Source organism: Corvus moneduloides, chromosome 4 (genome assembly GCF_009650955.1).
Source record: "Corvus moneduloides isolate bCorMon1 chromosome 4, bCorMon1.pri, whole genome shotgun sequence".
In the NCBI taxonomy this organism is placed as follows: domain Eukaryota; kingdom Metazoa; phylum Chordata; class Aves; order Passeriformes; family Corvidae; genus Corvus; species Corvus moneduloides.
Window position 1 is genome coordinate 25,129,178 of NC_045479.1, and position 17,367 is coordinate 25,146,544.

Consider the following 17,367-nt stretch of genomic DNA (forward strand, 5'->3'; position numbering starts at 1 on the left):
CTCCAGCTAGTACAGTCCTTCACTGAGAGCCTGTTGCTCTCTGTTGTCATGGTTTAACCCCAGTCAGCAACTAAGTACCAGACAGCTGCTCACTCACTTTCTTCCTGCCCCTTCCCCAGTGAGGAGGATAACTGAAAAAAACCCAAGCTTGGGGCTTAAGATAAGAACAGTTTAATAAGTGAAACAAAATAAAATACAATATTAACAACAACAAGAATAATAGAAAAGGAGAGAGAGGGAGGAATAAAACCCAAGAGAAACAAGTGATGCACATTACAGTTACTCAGCACTTACTGACCAATGCCCAGCCTTCCCTGAGCAGCAGTCAGTGACCCTGATCAACTTCCCCCAGTTTATATTCTGGGCATGATGTTCTATGGTATGAAATATTCCTTTGGCTTGTTCAGATCAGCTGTCCTGGCCATGCTCTCCCCCATCTTCTTGTGCACCTGCTCACTGGCAGAGCATGGGAAACTGGAAAGTCCTTGACTTAGAATAAGCACGACTTAGCAATAACCAAAATATCAGTGTGTTATCAGCATTATTCCCATGCTAAATCCAAAACACAGCGCTGTACCAGCTACTAAGAAGACAATTAACTCTGTGCCAGTCAAACCCAGGACATCTGTTTTCAGTCTTCGCTCCCCAATACTAATTTGCTATTTATCCTCCTTCCTGCTCCCCTGAAGTCTCTGGTCCAGGGCACCATTCCTACCAACCTGCCAACAGAGATGCCCCAGCTGATTCCTGTGTTTCCGGGGGGAACTCCGCTGCTGCCTCCAGTTGTCACAGCCAGCATCCCTGTCTCCACTCCTCTGCCACCTGCCTCCTTTGGCCTGGTGATGGATCCCACCAAGCAGCTCTCCTCCTCCTCTGTCCTGGATGCCTTCGAGGCTCCACCAGGAGGAAGTGGCAGCTCCACTTTAGATTCGCTGGATTCCCTGGATCTGCTTCCATACACAGATACACGGCTTGATGCCCTGGACTCCTTTGGGACAAGCAGGGGGTCGCTGGATACCTTGGATTCCTTTGCCATTGGTAGGTGCGGGGTGATGAGGTTTTGTGTTGCCTTAGCTGGGAATGCATGCCAAAATTATTTCCTTCAATGCTGAGGACATCTGTCTTGTAGCTTTCTCTGCTGGTGTGGCAGAACAGGAATATAAATGTAGAAGAGGGCAGGGAATTGTCTTGGACAGAGTAGCTGATTATGTTTAACTCAAGAGTAATGAGGAAGGCTGTGGGCGTGTAATCCCAGATAACCAGTACGTGCATGGAGTGAAATCTAAAGAGGAGGCAGGAACACAAAGGTGTATAATGATGAGTGGTGAGATTTAAACTTGGCTTGGTGTCCAGAACACCTCCCTTGGCACAATTTGCTGTACTATAGCATGATTCCTCCACCTCCCTCCTCAATGACTCTTTGACATTTTGCACAAAGTGAGCAGAATGGTGATGGCTGTTTTAGATGATACAGGACCTTGTTGTGCTGGGCAGAATGGTAAAGGCCAAGGTAGGTCTTTCCCATCTCTGGATTCAGGGCAATGGGTGTCCTCTTGAATGGGGCTCTGCACTCTCATGTCACAAGGAGAAAAGCTGTGAAGGATGGTGGGCAAAGACTAAGTCCCCTCCTGTTCAGGAGGGAAGTGGACTGCTTCTTGGTAACTTGTTCCCAGTATTGCAGTATATTGGCAGCAAAAGTAGTTTGAGAACAGCAGAGATTGGCCAGTTAGCACTTGAACACTCGCATTCACCTCAGTTTTGGGTTGCCACTTTAGGAATGCCGGTGCTCACCAGCATAGAGTTGGGTTCAGTAGGATTTCTGGGACAAGATGGCCTTTCCTGGGGTTTTTCCAAGTCTAAACAGATGCTTTGGGAAGAAAGTATTAAAACATTATGAAATAAATAAAGCAAATTCATTTATTAAGCTTTTGTTTGTCCATTTATGAGTAGAACTGCCTCTGAGAGTGAAATTATTGTTTTTGTTTTGTGCGCCTCTTTTCCCCTTCTTTTGCCTAGAAGAAACTAGCTCTCAGGAACTGCGACACCCACCTGGCAGCCAAAAACCAGCCCCAGTGGTGAGTGAGCTACTGCCCCATGCTGACGTCCCAGGGGGCTCTGGAGCCAAGGTAGTAGTGGTGGTAGTAGTGGTCACTTGGGTGATGTAGGTAATTTGGGCACCTCTTCTTACCCTGCCCTGGTGAGTGTTGCCTCCCATGTTGTGGCAAGGCAGGTAAAGATTCCCCCAGAGTCAGTAGGAAGACATTTGTTCCATCTCTGTTTTTATCCATAACTGCATATTGCCAAGGTAAACATGGTGTGACCAAGGTTTTAGGGTCAGCAGGGGATCATGGAGGCCGGTGTCCCACTGTATCTGGCAGCCACAAAATGCTCAAGGATGGGGCAGAGCAAGCCAACTTTGACTTACGACTACTAAAGTTCTTTGCTGCTCTCTGCCCCTGTCAGGAGCCTTCTCCAGATGTTCTGCCTCTGTCCTATGTCTCCAGTCTTGGAGAAAAAGGGGAGGATTAGCAAGCTTGGAACGGAACTTATTCTTGAGTTCCTATCACCTGCTGGCCCTATTAACATCAATGTGAATGTCCCTGAAGATTGACTGATAAGCAGTTTGGGTTTTTTCTTAGGTTGGGATAAGGTTGATTTAAAAGTCTTTCATTGCTGAGTAGGTTACAGTGGAAGGAATGGGAAGGAGTGAGGGGGGCATTTTGTTCTGTGGATCATGGTAGAAAACTGGGGTCTCTTACCAGCAGGAAAGAGGCCTGTATTTGAACTGAACATAGCACAGTGTTCATTCTCTTTGTAAAAGTTGCACGCTTCTCTTCTGGAAGTGTCATTTCAGATGTGAACATTTTGATGAGAGAGGAAATGAAAAGGTTTTGAGAGACTGGAGCAGGGCAGGGGGTTAGAGAGGTTTCTTGCCCATATGGTTGCAGAGCTGAACAGAGAGGTATGTGTGTTTTCACTCAGGTTAGCCTTGGTGGGGCGAGTCACCCAGCTGTCCCCAAGGCCACCGAGCACCTGCTGTCCCAGCCAGAACCAGTAATGCCCAACACAGCCCTGCTGGTGAAGAACCCCCTGGCATCTACTCATGTTTTCAAACAAGCCTGTCATATCTGCTACCCCAAAACAGGTGATGCATTTGCTTTGCCACCAGAGCACTGGCACAGACTAGGAATTGGCTTTCCCCAGGCTGATGGGTTATTCTTTCTGGCAGGGCCCAAGGCTGGTGATTACACCTATCGGGAAGGCTTGGAGCACAAGTGCAAGCGGGACATCCTGCTGGGCAGGCTGAAGAACTCAGAAGACAAGACCTGGAAGAGGATCCGTCCTCGCCCAACCAAAACCAACTTTGTAGGATCCTATTATCTGTGCAAAGGTGATCTGTGGCGGTTGGTCACCGGGAAGGGGCTGTGTCAGGGGAGACTGGAGGCAAATTCTGTTGGATATTGCCTGCTAGCTGTAGGGTCTCCTGTCCCATCAGTAGCCTATGGACTGGATGGCTCAGTACAGTGAAGGGCAATGAGCTGCTATGTTGTGAAGAGCAGGCAGCTTCTAAAGTGGTGGAGCAGAAGAGTTCCAAAGGCTCAGTGAGGTGCTGCGCACAGTCGAGCGCTCAGAGCTGCTCTGCTGACATGGGCTTTACTGAGAACCTGTCCCCTGTATGTGTGCTCACATTAGTCCCGCTCAACCCAGCTGCCCCATGGCAGGGCTGTGGTTCTGCCTAGGGAAAAGCATTCTCTGCCTGCTCCTTTGCTCCAGCCCATCCCACCGTGCATGCAGACAGTGTGACCAGACTGGTTCCCTGAGGCAGTGTCATTACAGAGTACCTAATAAGGTACTGGGGAGATTGCAAGAGCCAAGCTAAAATGGCTCCTTACTGCTGGGCCTATGGGAGAACTTAATCTGTATTGGCTTTAAAAGGGTTAATTAAGTCATGATCTGTCCCTGGCCAGGCACTGAATTAAAGCTCGCCTCTGTTTTGAGATGGTTTCCACCATAGCAGCATTACTGGAGACTCTCATCATTCAGTAGTTTTCATTAACTTTCCCGAATGTCTTGATATAGGTGAACTTAGGAGGAGATGTCTTTTCCTTTTTCTTTTAGCACTGTGTTTTCTTGCTTTCAGTTCCTTGTGAGGCACGGGCAGTGGGAGGAGATGAGAGAGAGTTTAGTTTCTGACTGGGCTGCCCTGCCTGTGTGGTGGTGTGTGCTGTTTGTTGCTTTGTAGATATGCTTAACAAGCAGGACTGTAAGTACGGGGATAACTGCACCTTCGCGTACCACCAGGAAGAGATCGACGTGTGGACGGAGGAGAGGAAGGGGACCCTCAACCGTGACCTCCTCTTTGACCCGCTAGGTGGGATCAAGCAGAGCAGCCTCACAATTGCCAAGCTCCTCAAAGAACATCAGGGCATCTTCACCTTCCTCTGTGAGGTACAGAACTGGTGGGAGGGGGCAGGCATCCATCATCGCTTCAGTATGTATCTGGACCACTGATGTGTTGATAGTTGCCACCATGAAAATATGGTGGGATGACTCGTACAACTGGAGTGCTGCAATGATGGCTGTAAACTCTTCAGGAGGGACAGGTGAGGAAGGAGAGGCAGCAGAGGAGCCCTGTGTGTTAGGGAGTGTTTTGACTGTCTAGAGTTTAACGATGACGACGATAGGGTTGAGTGGTTACGGGTAGGAACTGGGGGAAAGGCCAACAAGGTGGGAGTCTGTTACAGACCACCCAACCAGGGTGAAGAGGCAGACAAATTATTCTATAGGCAGATGGGAGAAGTCTCATAATTGTTGGCCCTTTTTCTTGTGGGGGACTTCAACTTACCAGGTGTCTGCTGGAAGTACAACACAGCAGAGAGGAAACAGTCCAGGAGGCTCCTGGAGTGTGTGGAAGATAACTCCTGACACAGCTGCTGAGGGAGACAACTAGGGAAGGCGTCCTCTGGGCCTGTGGTTTGTGAACAGAGAAGGACTGGTGTGTGATACGATGGTTGGAAGCCGTCTTGGGCACAGCAATCATGCAATGATAGAATTTTCAGTTCTTGGAGAAATAAGAAGAGGGGTCAGCAGAGCTACCACCCTGCCACTTCACCTTCTGAAGGGCAGACTTTAGCCTATTTAGGAGCCTGGTTGACAGAGTACTGGAGGGAAAAGGAGTCCAGGAAGGTTGGACATTCTTCAAGAAGGAAATCTTAAAGGTGCAGAGTAAGCCACCACCTGTCCCAGCCAGTGCCCTGCTCCCAGAAGGACAGTGAGCACTGTATGCAGCTGTGTAGGAGAAAGGAGTTTTCCTCCTCCCTGCAGCTGAACCAGGTGCTTACAGCCTCATGGGATCACCTGTCTCTTCCTCCATCTTGAGGTGTTGCTTTGAATTGTAATTTAGCCCCAGTTAGTTTAGAAATCGGAATTCCATAATGCAAAAAATGCCCACTTGATGTCTGTCCAGAGCTCCTGAGTTGGTCGGTTGAGAATTGCCTCATATCATCTTAATGCTCTGCAGCACAGAGTTTCCCATGTTGGCAGCACATGTAAAAGGATGTGTTCTTTGCTGTGAAGTGGCTGTTCTTTTGTTTCTCCCTTGTTCTTGTTCTGTTGTCTAACAGGGAAAGAATATGCGGCTCTGACCAAAATTTTTCCAACCACAACGGAAAATTCTGTTGAGAATAAGCCAAAAAGTGTTTTCTGGAAGCTTTCCCAGAGATTGACTTGCTTTATTTTAAAGCCCTACCACAAAGTTTTCACCACACTTCTTTCTAACTTTGAACATTAGAATAGGCTGGCTCTGGTTCTTCTTCCTCTTCCAAGTGAAGTCGCTCTGGTTCACTGCTCTCTAAGATTTTCCCAGTATGCTAATTCTTCTCTTCTCAGATTTGCTTTGACAGCAAACCCCGGATTATCAGCAAAGGGACCAAGGACACACCATCTGTCTGCTCCAACCTTTCTGCAAAACACAGTTTCCATGACAACAAGTGAGTGAACAATTTTTTCTCCTGATGGGAACCATCTCTCACAAGTCCAGCCAGTTTAACTCCAGGGCGCTGGTCTCTTTCTTCCTTTCTTCCCTATGGGTTCCAATCATAGGACAGCTCAAATCATGATAAATAGCACTGTGAGCTTCACCCTGCATGTTTGCTCCTGGTGCTGAGGGATTTCAGGCATCAGCAAAGCCGTTTGGAGTCAGTCTGTTGAGTTTTCTATTGACTTAATTTGCCTTTCAGTTTGGTCTTTACAAAAAGGTCAAAACAAAGATCCTCTAGCTCAAGATCCTGCCTCTGACTGTCTGGTAGTGAATGTTTAGGAAAACAAGTATAACAAACATGTCAACTACACAGTCATACAATTCCGTCGGTTCCTGGCAACCTGAGCCGTAGGGACTTGCTGAACCGGAGGAGTTGGTATCTTTGCTGTGTATTTTGAAACGTCTGATTCTCTGAACTTAAGCAGAGCATCACCCATGTGCTGAAGGTGAAAATAACTACCCAGGCTTGATAGGGTGGGAGGGCAGGGGTTTGCTTTTCCCAGAGGAAATCTGTCTCTCCTGGAATCAATTTGCTTGTGCCCTTTTCCTGCCTTGTCAAATGTCTAGATGTCATATGTAAGGAGGAGGTGGGGAGGGTTTGATCCACTGGTGCTTCTTGTTTTTCTGCAGGTGTCTGGTCCACATTGTGCGTTCCACCTCCCTGAAATATTCCAAGATCCGTCAGTTCCAGGAGCACTTCCAGTTCGACGTGTGCCGACATGAGGTGCGTTACGGCTGCCTGCGTGAGGACAGCTGCCACTTTGCTCACAGTTTCATTGAGCTCAAGGTCTGGCTGCTGCAGCAATATTCAGGTGAGTGTGACTTGGCTGGTGTTGTGTATACCTGAGTTTCTTCCAGTGTGTACCCAGGGCCAGTTGAGAGGGGAAGAAGGTGATTTGGGAGTACTGAGACGGTGTCACTCACTTGTGCATATTACTTACTCTGCCTCCTCAGGGACACAGAAGAGAGGACCAAGGTGTTCTGTGAGGTGATTTGGCCCTTGTCCATTTACAGGAGCAGTGTTGTTATAATTTGCAGACCAGAAAGCCTTTCCCTTGGGACCAGCTGAATAAATTAAAATTATAATTAGGTAGAGCTGAATCCCAAGAGGTGTTTGGTGCTTAGATCTTGTGCAAATGGCAGTTGGACTCCTGAGTGAACATCTGCTGCAGTGAGAATGGCAGCATGTACAGGTGACAAAGCAGTTGGTTATGTAAAGAAGGCTGTGCATCTCCAGTTTCTCAAAACCAATTCACCAACAGCAAGATAATTGGTGTTTCCCAAAAAGCCTTTGATGACATGCCTCAGGAGAGGGTTTTACAGAGATTGTACTCAGGGAAAGCATATAATGACACTGCCACATCTAGCACTTTGAGTCCTGTCTCTTTGTCTGTCTGACATATTGGAAGTTTTCTCTGGCTGCTCTCCTGTTGGCTGTGTAGATACTGGTCCACCCACAGTGCTACCTACATGCTTTTTCACCACAGGGTCTCATTTAGTGCAACACCCAGCCTGGTAATGGGAGTACTTCAGAGAGGAAACACATTATGGATGTTTCTCACCATTCTTTGATGTCATAATTGATGTTTAGTGCAGTCCTTGGCCCTGGCTTCAGCTCATGAGGGACAGTGATGAATAAGTAGCACACTGTGGCAAATGCCATCTTTAATCTTTCCATTTGCCCTCATTTACTTGTGGCCTCAGGAAATTAAAAAATTACAGCTCTGGAGTTTCTAAGATAGCACATTGCCTGTGAGTCGTGGGCCACCATTGCTGCCCATTGCATGCTTGTGATACTGCTCATTGTACTCCGGGCACTCTAATATTCAAGTACCTTGCTTTTTTCCCCATCCCATGGTTGGTTTATTTTTGTTGTTTTGGTTTGGTTTTGTTATTCGAAAAGTTTCTTTGCTTCCTTCTTCCTTCTCTCTCTGTTTCTTCCTCTTCATCCTGCAGAAGAAATAGACTGATTTTTTTCTTCTTGCCTTCTTTACTTGAAGAAATGATTTCAAAGGGGAAGCTGAGGAGATGAAACAAGCCGTGAGTTAAGCTGCAGAGGTGATCATTAAGCCTTGTGCTTATTTCCACCTTTTCCAGCAATAGGAGAGATGTTATCTTGTGGGGTATTTTTCTGCAGGGCTGTGTGTATGAGTCTGCTTTCCTTGTGAGTTTGCCTTCCTGGAGTAGTAGTTTATTACCTCTCCTAAGTGTAGTCTTCATTATGGAAACCGAGATTAAAGGCAGTTGTTGCCATTCTCTGGGAATGCTTTAGCTGTGGAGCAGAAAGTTTCATTTGGGCACTATTTGCTCAGCAAGAATAGGAAGAGGGCAGCTTACATTTGAAACATTCACAGCCATTTGAGCAATTACAGAGCTTTTGGCTTTGTTCATGGGGATAAAGGATTGTATTAGTGGAGTAAAGGTTCCCAAGATCTGAAAACTGGACAGGCAGGACTATTTTCTTGTTCACTGTGGCTTTTCACAGACATCTCTTGCTATCTTCTTACACCAGTGGTAATAACAGACTCTTTGTCTTCACTAATGATGTTGCAAAAGATGCTGAAGTATTACAAGTAATCAACACATGGGCCTTTTGGTTCCCAGATCATTTCTGTGTAATGGTTCATGCTTTGGAAAGCTGGTAGATTGGAAACCATCCTTTCACATTTGGGAGGGTTTTTCTTTCCCAACCACCACATTTCTAGACTGTATTGTTGAGTTAGTTCAGACTTCTGGAACTGGAAGAAGGCAGTCACAAGAACTTTGAAATTGAAATTCAGTCTTCTGACAAGACCTTTATATGCTTCCCCCTTTGGTTCTGCACCCCAAGGATTACAGGTGTGCAGAATGGAGAAGGTGGGAGCTGCTTCAGCCCTTTCCCTGCCAGGTCCCGTGCAGCATGTTAACTTTTTGATGCAGTTTTCCCAGCTGTAGAGGTTTTGTCCCCAAAGTACAAATCAGCATTGTGTCCAACGCTGGAGTACGTGGACATGGAAGAGGGAATTGCAATTTTTCCAACTCTACACCATTTCTTCTGGGATTAATGGTTAAGAAGTAGAATATTCACCAACAGCTCTGATCTGTGAGCAGTACCAGCTATGCAATAACTGCCATTTTAAAGGCCTGAGCAAATGTTCTTGAAGAATGGTGAAGTTCCCTGAATGCTTTTCATCCTGTTCAAGCCCTGTGCAAATGGCAGTAGTGTTGCCTGACAGGGACATGAACAGCCAAAATCACAGATAGGAAAACTGAGGTCAGGAATGCTGTAACTTACCCAAGCTACACACAGCCTAAGCTGAGATGAAAACTTGTGTTCAGTGGCCCTTAAGTTCTGGAACGTGCTGTCTCCCAGATCAATGGTTGTGTTTATGTAATGCTCCTGGGCAACACCTCACTTCAGTAATAAAAGCTGTAGGCATTAGCAAAGCAATCAAATTTGCAGTGTCTGTGTCCTGGGGATATTGCATCAAGGCCTTCCTCAGCACCCCTCTTGTTGCAGTCAGCTGCCTGTGCAAGATACTTGCTTCAGTTTGTTTTGGCAGCTATCTTGGGTCTTTAGGCCACTTAATAACTTGAACACCCATCTAGCTGGCTGGTGCTAACAGAGGCTGTTCCCTCACCACTTGAGCTGGTCAGGAGCTAATTCCTTTGATAAAGTCTGGCCAATCCTTTCTCTTGTTGTCTGATGTTGTATTTCTAATATCTGAGACCTTGCAGATCTTTCCTTACTTGTTACTTACTAGCAGCTGTTTCTTGGTTGGTTTTGCACTGTCGGTCATTCCTTGCTGCCTAGGTTGTGCTTGGTGTCTATATGTGTTGAATTTCAACTTTCCTCTTCACCTGTTGATTAATGGGGAGCCCCCTCAACTTGAAGGCTAATTAAAAATCCCAGCAGGTTAGAGGTGAGACTTCTGGGGTCTTGGAGATGCTAGATGTCTCATTGGGTATCTGTGATCTTCCAAGCTAGAGGCAAAAACTCCATATACCACAGATCAACAGGAACAAAGCATTGCCTTTAGGACCTTGGTACAATCTGGTGATATGGTGTTGGGGGACAGCCTTGGTCAAGCTCTTGACCCTAGTGAAGAATTACTGACTTGGAGGCAGTGTCTGGGTCGTTTGCAGACTGCCTGAGCAGAAAGCCAGGTCTGAACAAGCCCAGGAGACCGAACTCTTCTCCTTTTGTTTGGCTTGTGTAGAGAGTAGTTTCCTTAGCAAGGGATTAGACATGTTCTGTGGTGGGTCCTGTCACAACTCAGTCCTGACATTACCAGGGGGACTGTTGGGAGCTGTCAGCCCCTCAGGGGTTACTAAGCCCAAACTAAGAAGTCCTGCAACCCCTCCCTCTCTCCTCTTGGCCAAAGCAGTATGGCTCAGTTCTGTCTCCTTTTTGTTCCCAGGAATGACCCATGAAGATATTGTGCAGGAGTCTAAGAAGTACTGGCAGCAGATGGAGGCACATGCCAGCAAACCAGCCAACAGCGTGGTAAGTAAGGCCCATCTAAGGCTTGGAGCCTGATTTTGCTCCCAATGGTTACAGCCCTTTCTCTCCTTTTCTCCCACTGCTGTGCCTGACAGGTCCCAGGCAGACCAGGATGGCCATTGAGGTGGAGGACAGCTGAGAGCTTTCTTGGTTGCAGTGCTGGTTCTGAGCTTTGTGCCTTGTTTTGCAGTGTTGTTGTCTGCTTTGTTCCCTGCCAGGGTGAAGCCTCCAGGTCACCGAGGGCAACACACAGAGAATGGTGTTTCCTGTGACACCTTGCTGGTGAAACTGGGAGATCTTGGGGCAGTGGCCACACAGTGGGGGCCAAATGTGTCCTGCTGCCAAGGGAGTGGCAAGGGAGCATAGAACAGTTTGAAGGACTCTTAAGGAATGACTCATGACCTATAGGACTGATCTAAATGCAGGAGTGGGGGCAACTGGCAGCCCGGGTGCTGTTGAGGCGGGGCAGGTGGTGCTTTACCAGGAGGAGGCTGGGAGCTTTGCCTTTATTTTGCCACTTTGCCTCTCAGTGTGGAGGGCTGCACCCTCCAGCACTGCCAAGAGCATACCAGGGCAGTGCGAGAGGGGTTACAAGCAAAGGGCTCTTCTTTGTTTACTTTCTCCCATCTTGTTGGCTATAGGCAGGGCTGCTTTAGCCTTTTTTTTTACCCCACAGGGGATTTCTGTACTGTAGGAGCAGAGCCCACCCAATGAGGACAATTCCCAGTCCAGTCCTGAGGTTGAACTAAAGCAGTTTTTGCCATCAGAACAGGGAATTTTTGCCATTAGAACAGGAGAATAGTGGGGAAAGTGTTGTAAATCCTTTTTGTTCCCACTTGACAGCTTTCTTTAGCCTTGGTGAGCCTACGCTTGCCATCTCTTGGCCTGTGCCTTACTGTCCAAGCAAGAGTGTTTCACCTTTGTGTGGGACCTGTCACCTAGGAGTGCCTCTGCAGAGACCAGCACCAAGTGCAGTCTGTAAGCACCCTGCAGAGGAGGTGGTTTATAGCAGAGGAATCCGAGTTACTCATGTGTGATGTTTAGCTGCTGGTTTTTGTCTTGGTTGTGTGTCAACAACAGAAGTGTTCTGAAGGCTGTAGGGCACTGATGCTGGGGAAGCATCTGTGGGAAGGTCTGATGGGGGTAGCTTAGCCCAACAGGAAAGATGCAGGTGACTGCACTGACACTTGCAGTGGGCTCTGTGTCCTCCTATGCACTGGTTATGCTGCATGAGATGAATTCATCCTCCAGGGGATGCTCAGCAATAAACCTGTGCAGCTGTTGTGGTCTGAAACGGTTGGAGGAGAGGAATGGGAAGCAGCAGTCCAGAATAACCAAGGTCTCTAGTTCCCAAAACTGTCTGACTTGCTTAAGGAATATGTTCTAGCCTCTCAGGAAGCTGAGCATGACAAGTTTCTACATCCTGTATTATATGAGAAGTGAGCCTGGATGATCTGAATGGTCCCTGCAGCCAGAGCTGGCTGTGATCTCTTTCTGCCTGGTGTGGGGACAGAGGCAGTGGCCTGAATCTCCACATGGGAGGAAACTAAGTGTGAATTTGCAGCAGTTTGTGACAGCAGTTGCATTTATATCAGCAATCCCTGTTCCACATGTGTGCCTTGCCCCAAGAGCACAGTCCAGAGATTGGTTCTGTCCTGCCTGCTGTGAATCTACCTGTATTTTCCAGAAAGCTCTGTCTTGCCATTCTCTGTGCATAATGAGGGGATAAAAAAAAGATAAATGGACAGCTGTTTTCCTGTAAGCCTTGCAGCTTCAAACTCACCTTTGGCTGGTGGTGCTGCTGCTGGAAGAATAAGCTACACAGCAGGCATGGTCAGAGGATGTCCTCTGAAGCACGTGGAATCTGGATGCTAAGGGTTCCATTTCTGGCTGCTGGGGCTTGCAGGGGGCAGAGGATTGGGAAATGAAATGCCAGAGCCTGCTACATTAGGGGATGGGCAGAGAGCTACAGTTTCTGGGCCCTGTGGGCTGTGCTAGGGCTGATGGCCAGTGGCAAAGTCTGGCTGTGCCCCACAAATGCCTGTCACAGAGCTGGACTGCACCCACCACCCTTCCAGGGTGCAGAGGCAAAGCAGCAACTGTGTTGGTACAGTCAGAAAGTGCCTACCAGCAGCACCACCAGCTCTCTGTAGGGATTGGCAGCCTGGCACTGTGCAGGGAGACAGCCAAGTCAGTCAGATGCATCTGTTTGCAGTAGCACACCATGGCTTTGGCAACAGCACGTCCTCAGCCAGAGGGCTGTGCTTTGGGATGAGACCCTGGCTTGCTGCCAAAGACCCTGCAGGCAGGACTAGCTATCTGTTGAGAGATGTTTACTTTTGCCATTGTTTTTTCCTGTCCAAGCAGGCTAACGTGACTCAGAGTTTTCTCAGCGTCCTTCCAGCTTTCAAAGTTGGCTCCATGGCAAAGACAACTTCCCAGGAGTGCTGTAAAAACAGACCCCTCCTTCCCACCATCCTGTGTGATCCACTCTCACTCCAGTGCCCTCTGGTCAGCGGAAGCAAAGTCATTCTGGGGGATTTTGCTGCAGTTTTGTCACAGCTGCCAGTTGGACTCAGCACCTGGGGCTGTCCAGTTGTGGAGAACAGAGGCAGGCAGCATGCAGGGGCCCAGTAGCTGTGACAGTGAAGGTCAGGAGGCTTAGCAAGAAATGAAGAATTGAGATACATTGCTTGCCAAGCGCCTGCTGGCGATCTTGCACTTGGCCCCACAAATTGGGCCTCACAGCAGATGCTGTAGGAATAAACCCAGTGGCCACAGATTGAAGAGCCGGTCAGCAGGAGGGGCTGTTGTAGGGAGCTGGATGTCCTCCCATCACATCCCTGCAAACTGAGGGGTTCTAGCCCTCATTTTTTCTGGTTTTCAAGAGCTATTTTGTTTTTATTCCCCTAGCCAGCTGCAGAACCCCCATGAAAGCTGACCTCAGAATTATCAATTTAGGCATGGAGAGGAAAAAAAGTCTCCAATAAGGAGTACTTGCATCTAAGTCCTGCTCACTCAGTTGGAGTAACCTAGGTTACTCAGCTGAGTAACCTAGGCTCCTCATATATAACCTAGGCTCCTCCTCTCCCTGAGCCATGTGGCTCCTCCAGAGAAAATTTCAGTGTTGCTGAGAGGGGTTCCTGAAGCTGGGAGACATGAGTGGCCATGCAGGGTCTGTTGCTTTCTGCAGAGCCTGAAGTGGAGAGCTGTCGTGCCAAAGACTTGTATTTATTTGGTTGCCATGGTGCATAGCTAGCACTATACTGTCTGGCTTCACAGCAAGGGGTGGTGCCGTAGCCTGTGGCACTTTTGCCTGGCTTCGTCTGCTAGAGCTTCATGTGATATAATTTCCACACTGTTGGTTATCAGCAGCCTGCCAGGTATGTGTCTTGCCTTTACAAATAGAGTCATGTAGCATTAACAGCAGCCGCTTTGATTTTTTGCTTGGCTCCTAATCCGCTGGGAGCATACATGCCCACTGACATGAGTCTGCGCGACTCAATGAAGAAATGCATGGGGCTTCTTTTGGTTAAGAATTTGTGGAAAAAGCAGCCCAGATTACCAGAACTACCTGAGAGGTATTTTCTTTCTCTCTGATCTCTTGTCCCTTCTGGAGACACTCAGTTTTTAGTTTTGCTGGGTCAGTAGGTTTGAGCAAAGCTTCCTGGCAGTGCTGAGAGATATGTCACCAGGAGGATAGCATGGGGTGGATAAAAGGGAATATGCCAGCAGTGCCATTTTGTTACCATAGGCCTGTAGGTTTGATGGGTCAGTAGTGAGCTGTAGTGGAATTTCCTTTGGAGACCAAGTGGAGATTAAAACTTCTATTCAAAGGCCACACATCTGAGAGGGAGGCACCTTATTGCCTTCCATGGTAGCCCAGGTCTTAACTCTGTTCATCCCACAGCCAGCCACTTTGATGTGTTCTTGGTGGTCACCAGCACAGGTGACAGCTGACAGCAAGTGATGAATGAGTCATGTGCTGGGAGCCACCAGAAAGGTCATTCTTGCAGATGAGTAGGCCAGAATCTCTGCTGCTTTTCAAAAGAGATGCTGGTTCTCTCAGAGGGTCCTTTGGCTGGAACATCAAAGAACTGATGGCCCCTTGTAGGCAGCACAGGCAAGGTCAGCTCCTTGGTCAGCTTTCCACAGTGACAGAGGACCTTTTATATGTCAGCTCTGGTTCTACAAAGGACTAGGTCTGGAGGATGCAGAGTGGTAGTTGATAGCTGATGTGGTGTCTCCTGGGAAGTGCTTTGATTCTGTGTTGCCTGTGCTTGCTGTTTTCCCTTCATGAAGGGATGCAGCCAGGCTCCATGCTGCTGCTAATCAATTGCTGGCAGAAACCTGCTTTCAGGGACATGGCTTGCGTGTCTGTTTATTGTGAGATGCTCGGGTTAAAGTCAAGGCATGGCAGATGGGACAGGCTGCTGATGTGGCTGACAGTCACAGAATTGTTTTGCTGGTGCATGACCTTTGTGCTTCATGGCCAGCTCGATGGCCACGGTGTTCTCTTGTACTCTCACATACTCCCGTGCCCAGGGCCACTGGCATCCAGTCGGGTTTATTCTTTGGTTTGGAAATGAACTGGAGACACCAGCCTCATGTTCTTCCAGTGGTGATACAGAATGCAAACAGTTTTCCAGAGATTTGCTGAGAAAACATGAGGCAGCAGAGATATGAGATTGGCTCCTTTTCTTTTTCCTTCTCCACAATCCATTAGTCATAATCCCAAACCAGCCTTCTCAGGTGGGGTGGGGGCGAAAAGTGCAGTGGCTGAGAAGATGTGAAATATGTGCATTGTACCTCTGTCCGGAGTCTGTGATTTAACTGCCTGTGAAACCCAATGCAGAGGAACTGTGAGAGATGGAAACCTGCCCAGAAACGGCTTGGAAGGATATCTAGAAGAGGACCCAGCTCTGACTTCATGGTGTCAAATGTTAGGTGTGACGTGAGCTTCTTGGTCCAAAATCAGAAGTTTTGCGTCCTGCGTTATGACGTGGTCCAGCTTCCTCCCAAGGGGGCTCTTCCAGCTGTGTGACCGAATGCTTTCCACAGGCAGAGTGGGACATGGATTGCCCTCCCTGCAGGGAAGTGGGGATTAAGCTCTGGGGCAGGTCTCACAGAGTTTGTCTGTACACAGAGATACGCTGCAGGGGTTTCACAGCCAGGCCTGGTCAGTGCTGGAAGCTGCCAGGCTGTCTGTGCTTTTGGCCAGATGTCAAAGCCCAGGAAATCATGCTGAAGCAAGCAGTGGTTTTGCTCCTGTCTGGTATCTCATCGGGCCACCAGCTAACACTGGCAAAAGAGAGCTGATTTAATCTGGCTTGTCGCTGGCACACAGGCGTGCAGGGAGCTGCCAGCGTCTCCGCGGCAGGTTTGGGGGGTGCATTTTGCCTCTGTTCGCCTGAGGCTGTGGTTCTTTTCCCCAGGCTTCTCCCCGGACTCCCACATCAAGCACCTTTGACCTCCAGATGAAATTTGTGTGTGGCCAGTGCTGGAGAAACGGGCAGCTGGTGGAGCCAGATAAAGACCTCAAGTACTGTAGTGCCAAAGCCCCCCACTGGTGAGCAATGCAACCTTCTCTTTCCTCTACCCCTCTTCAAGGGCAGGAATTTTTCATCCTACCTTCTCCAGGGCTTCATTTGGCATCTTTGGAAGAGTCTGTAAGGTTCTCTAGCAGCCTCTCACTGCTCAGGGTGTTTGTCACTATAGCAGGCATTGCAGATAGCTGTTTTCCAGCTTCCATCCCTCTTTACTGTGTGTATTTGCTGCCAGCATCGTGCAGACTGTTACTCCTGGCACATGCAATCCAGCTTCCACAATTCCCTTTTCTCCCAGTTCCTATCATTTCTTCTTAGTAAGGTCACTAACAGAGTTCTCCTCTGCACGTGTTTATACTCTTAGCTGTTTGCAGATGTCTGTCAGGTCACAATTAGCAATGATTCAAGGTATTCTCCTTCCTTTTAAATCAGTTTCCCTTGGCTCCTTCATTGCTTTGGTTGCTCCTCTGTGATGCATGTCATGTCTGTTTGCACCTCTTGACTCCTTGGGCCCATGAGAATGTTTGGTGTGATAGAATCATTGAATCATAGAACACTTTGGATTGGGAGAGACCTTTAAAGGTCATCTAATCCAGCCATCCTGCAATGAGCAGGCACATCTTCAACTAGATCAGGTTGCTCAGCCTGACCTTGAATGTTTCCAGGGTTGGGGCACTGCCACCTGTCTGGGTTGTGCCAGTGTTTCAACACCCTCATCATAAAAAATTCCTTTCTTATATCTTGTCTGAATCTACACCCTCTTTCAGTTTCAAGCCACTACCCCTTGTCCCAACACTACAGGCCCTACTAAAAAATGTGTCCCCATCTCTTTTATAAGCCCTCTAGAAGAGAAATATTGGCTGGGAAGTCACTGTTTGGTCATGGAAACTGGCCTGTCTCACCCAGGCAGCCTGCAGGGATAGGATGGAAGGGTTTATAGGACTTCTCTTCCCATAACACAAGCCACAAAGGCACAGTCCAGCTTCCTATTGCAAATGTAACACTTTTGTTGAAGAAGAGACAGAAGCAGCAGTTTCTGGAGGAAGTAAGCAGGTGAGGATTGCTTCCTGGGATGGGAAAAAAGTAACACCTCTTTGTGCAGCTGCTGAATAGAGCTGGGGTTTTTGCTCAGGGTATCTCCTGGTGATCACTTGCTGGAGCTGCAGGAGAATTAATACTTCCTGGCACTGTTCATAAGGCAGTGCTTGTAATGACTTGCATTTCTATTGCACCTTTCAAACAGAAAATATTCCCAAGTGTTTTTCATGGATCTGATTGCACAAGAATTGGCTGTGTCA

At 48.1% G+C, this 17,367-nt stretch overlaps 1 protein-coding gene across 6 annotated transcripts in view; it reads left to right on the forward strand.

The window, feature by feature from the left end:
* ZC3H7B (zinc finger CCCH-type containing 7B) overlaps positions 1-17,367 on the forward strand; it is a 47,472-nt gene that overhangs the window by 20,770 nt on the left and 9,335 nt on the right. For 4 of the 6 annotated variants that reach the window (XM_032105790.1, XM_032105791.1, XM_032105794.1 and 1 more), the window contains 9 exons: positions 690-1,038; positions 2,017-2,075; positions 2,983-3,145; positions 3,230-3,391; positions 4,244-4,449; positions 5,890-5,990; positions 6,671-6,852; positions 10,441-10,526; positions 15,959-16,092. In XM_032105790.1, coding sequence (XP_031961681.1) covers positions 690-1,038; positions 2,017-2,075; positions 2,983-3,145; positions 3,230-3,391; positions 4,244-4,449; positions 5,890-5,990; positions 6,671-6,852; positions 10,441-10,526; positions 15,959-16,092 — 1,442 coding nt within the window. The remainder of the gene's footprint in view (positions 1-689; positions 1,039-2,016; positions 2,076-2,982; positions 3,146-3,229; positions 3,392-4,243; positions 4,450-5,889; positions 5,991-6,670; positions 6,853-10,440; positions 10,527-15,958; positions 16,093-17,367) is intronic. The other 2 variants (XM_032105792.1, XM_032105796.1) reach the window with 1 other exon arrangement.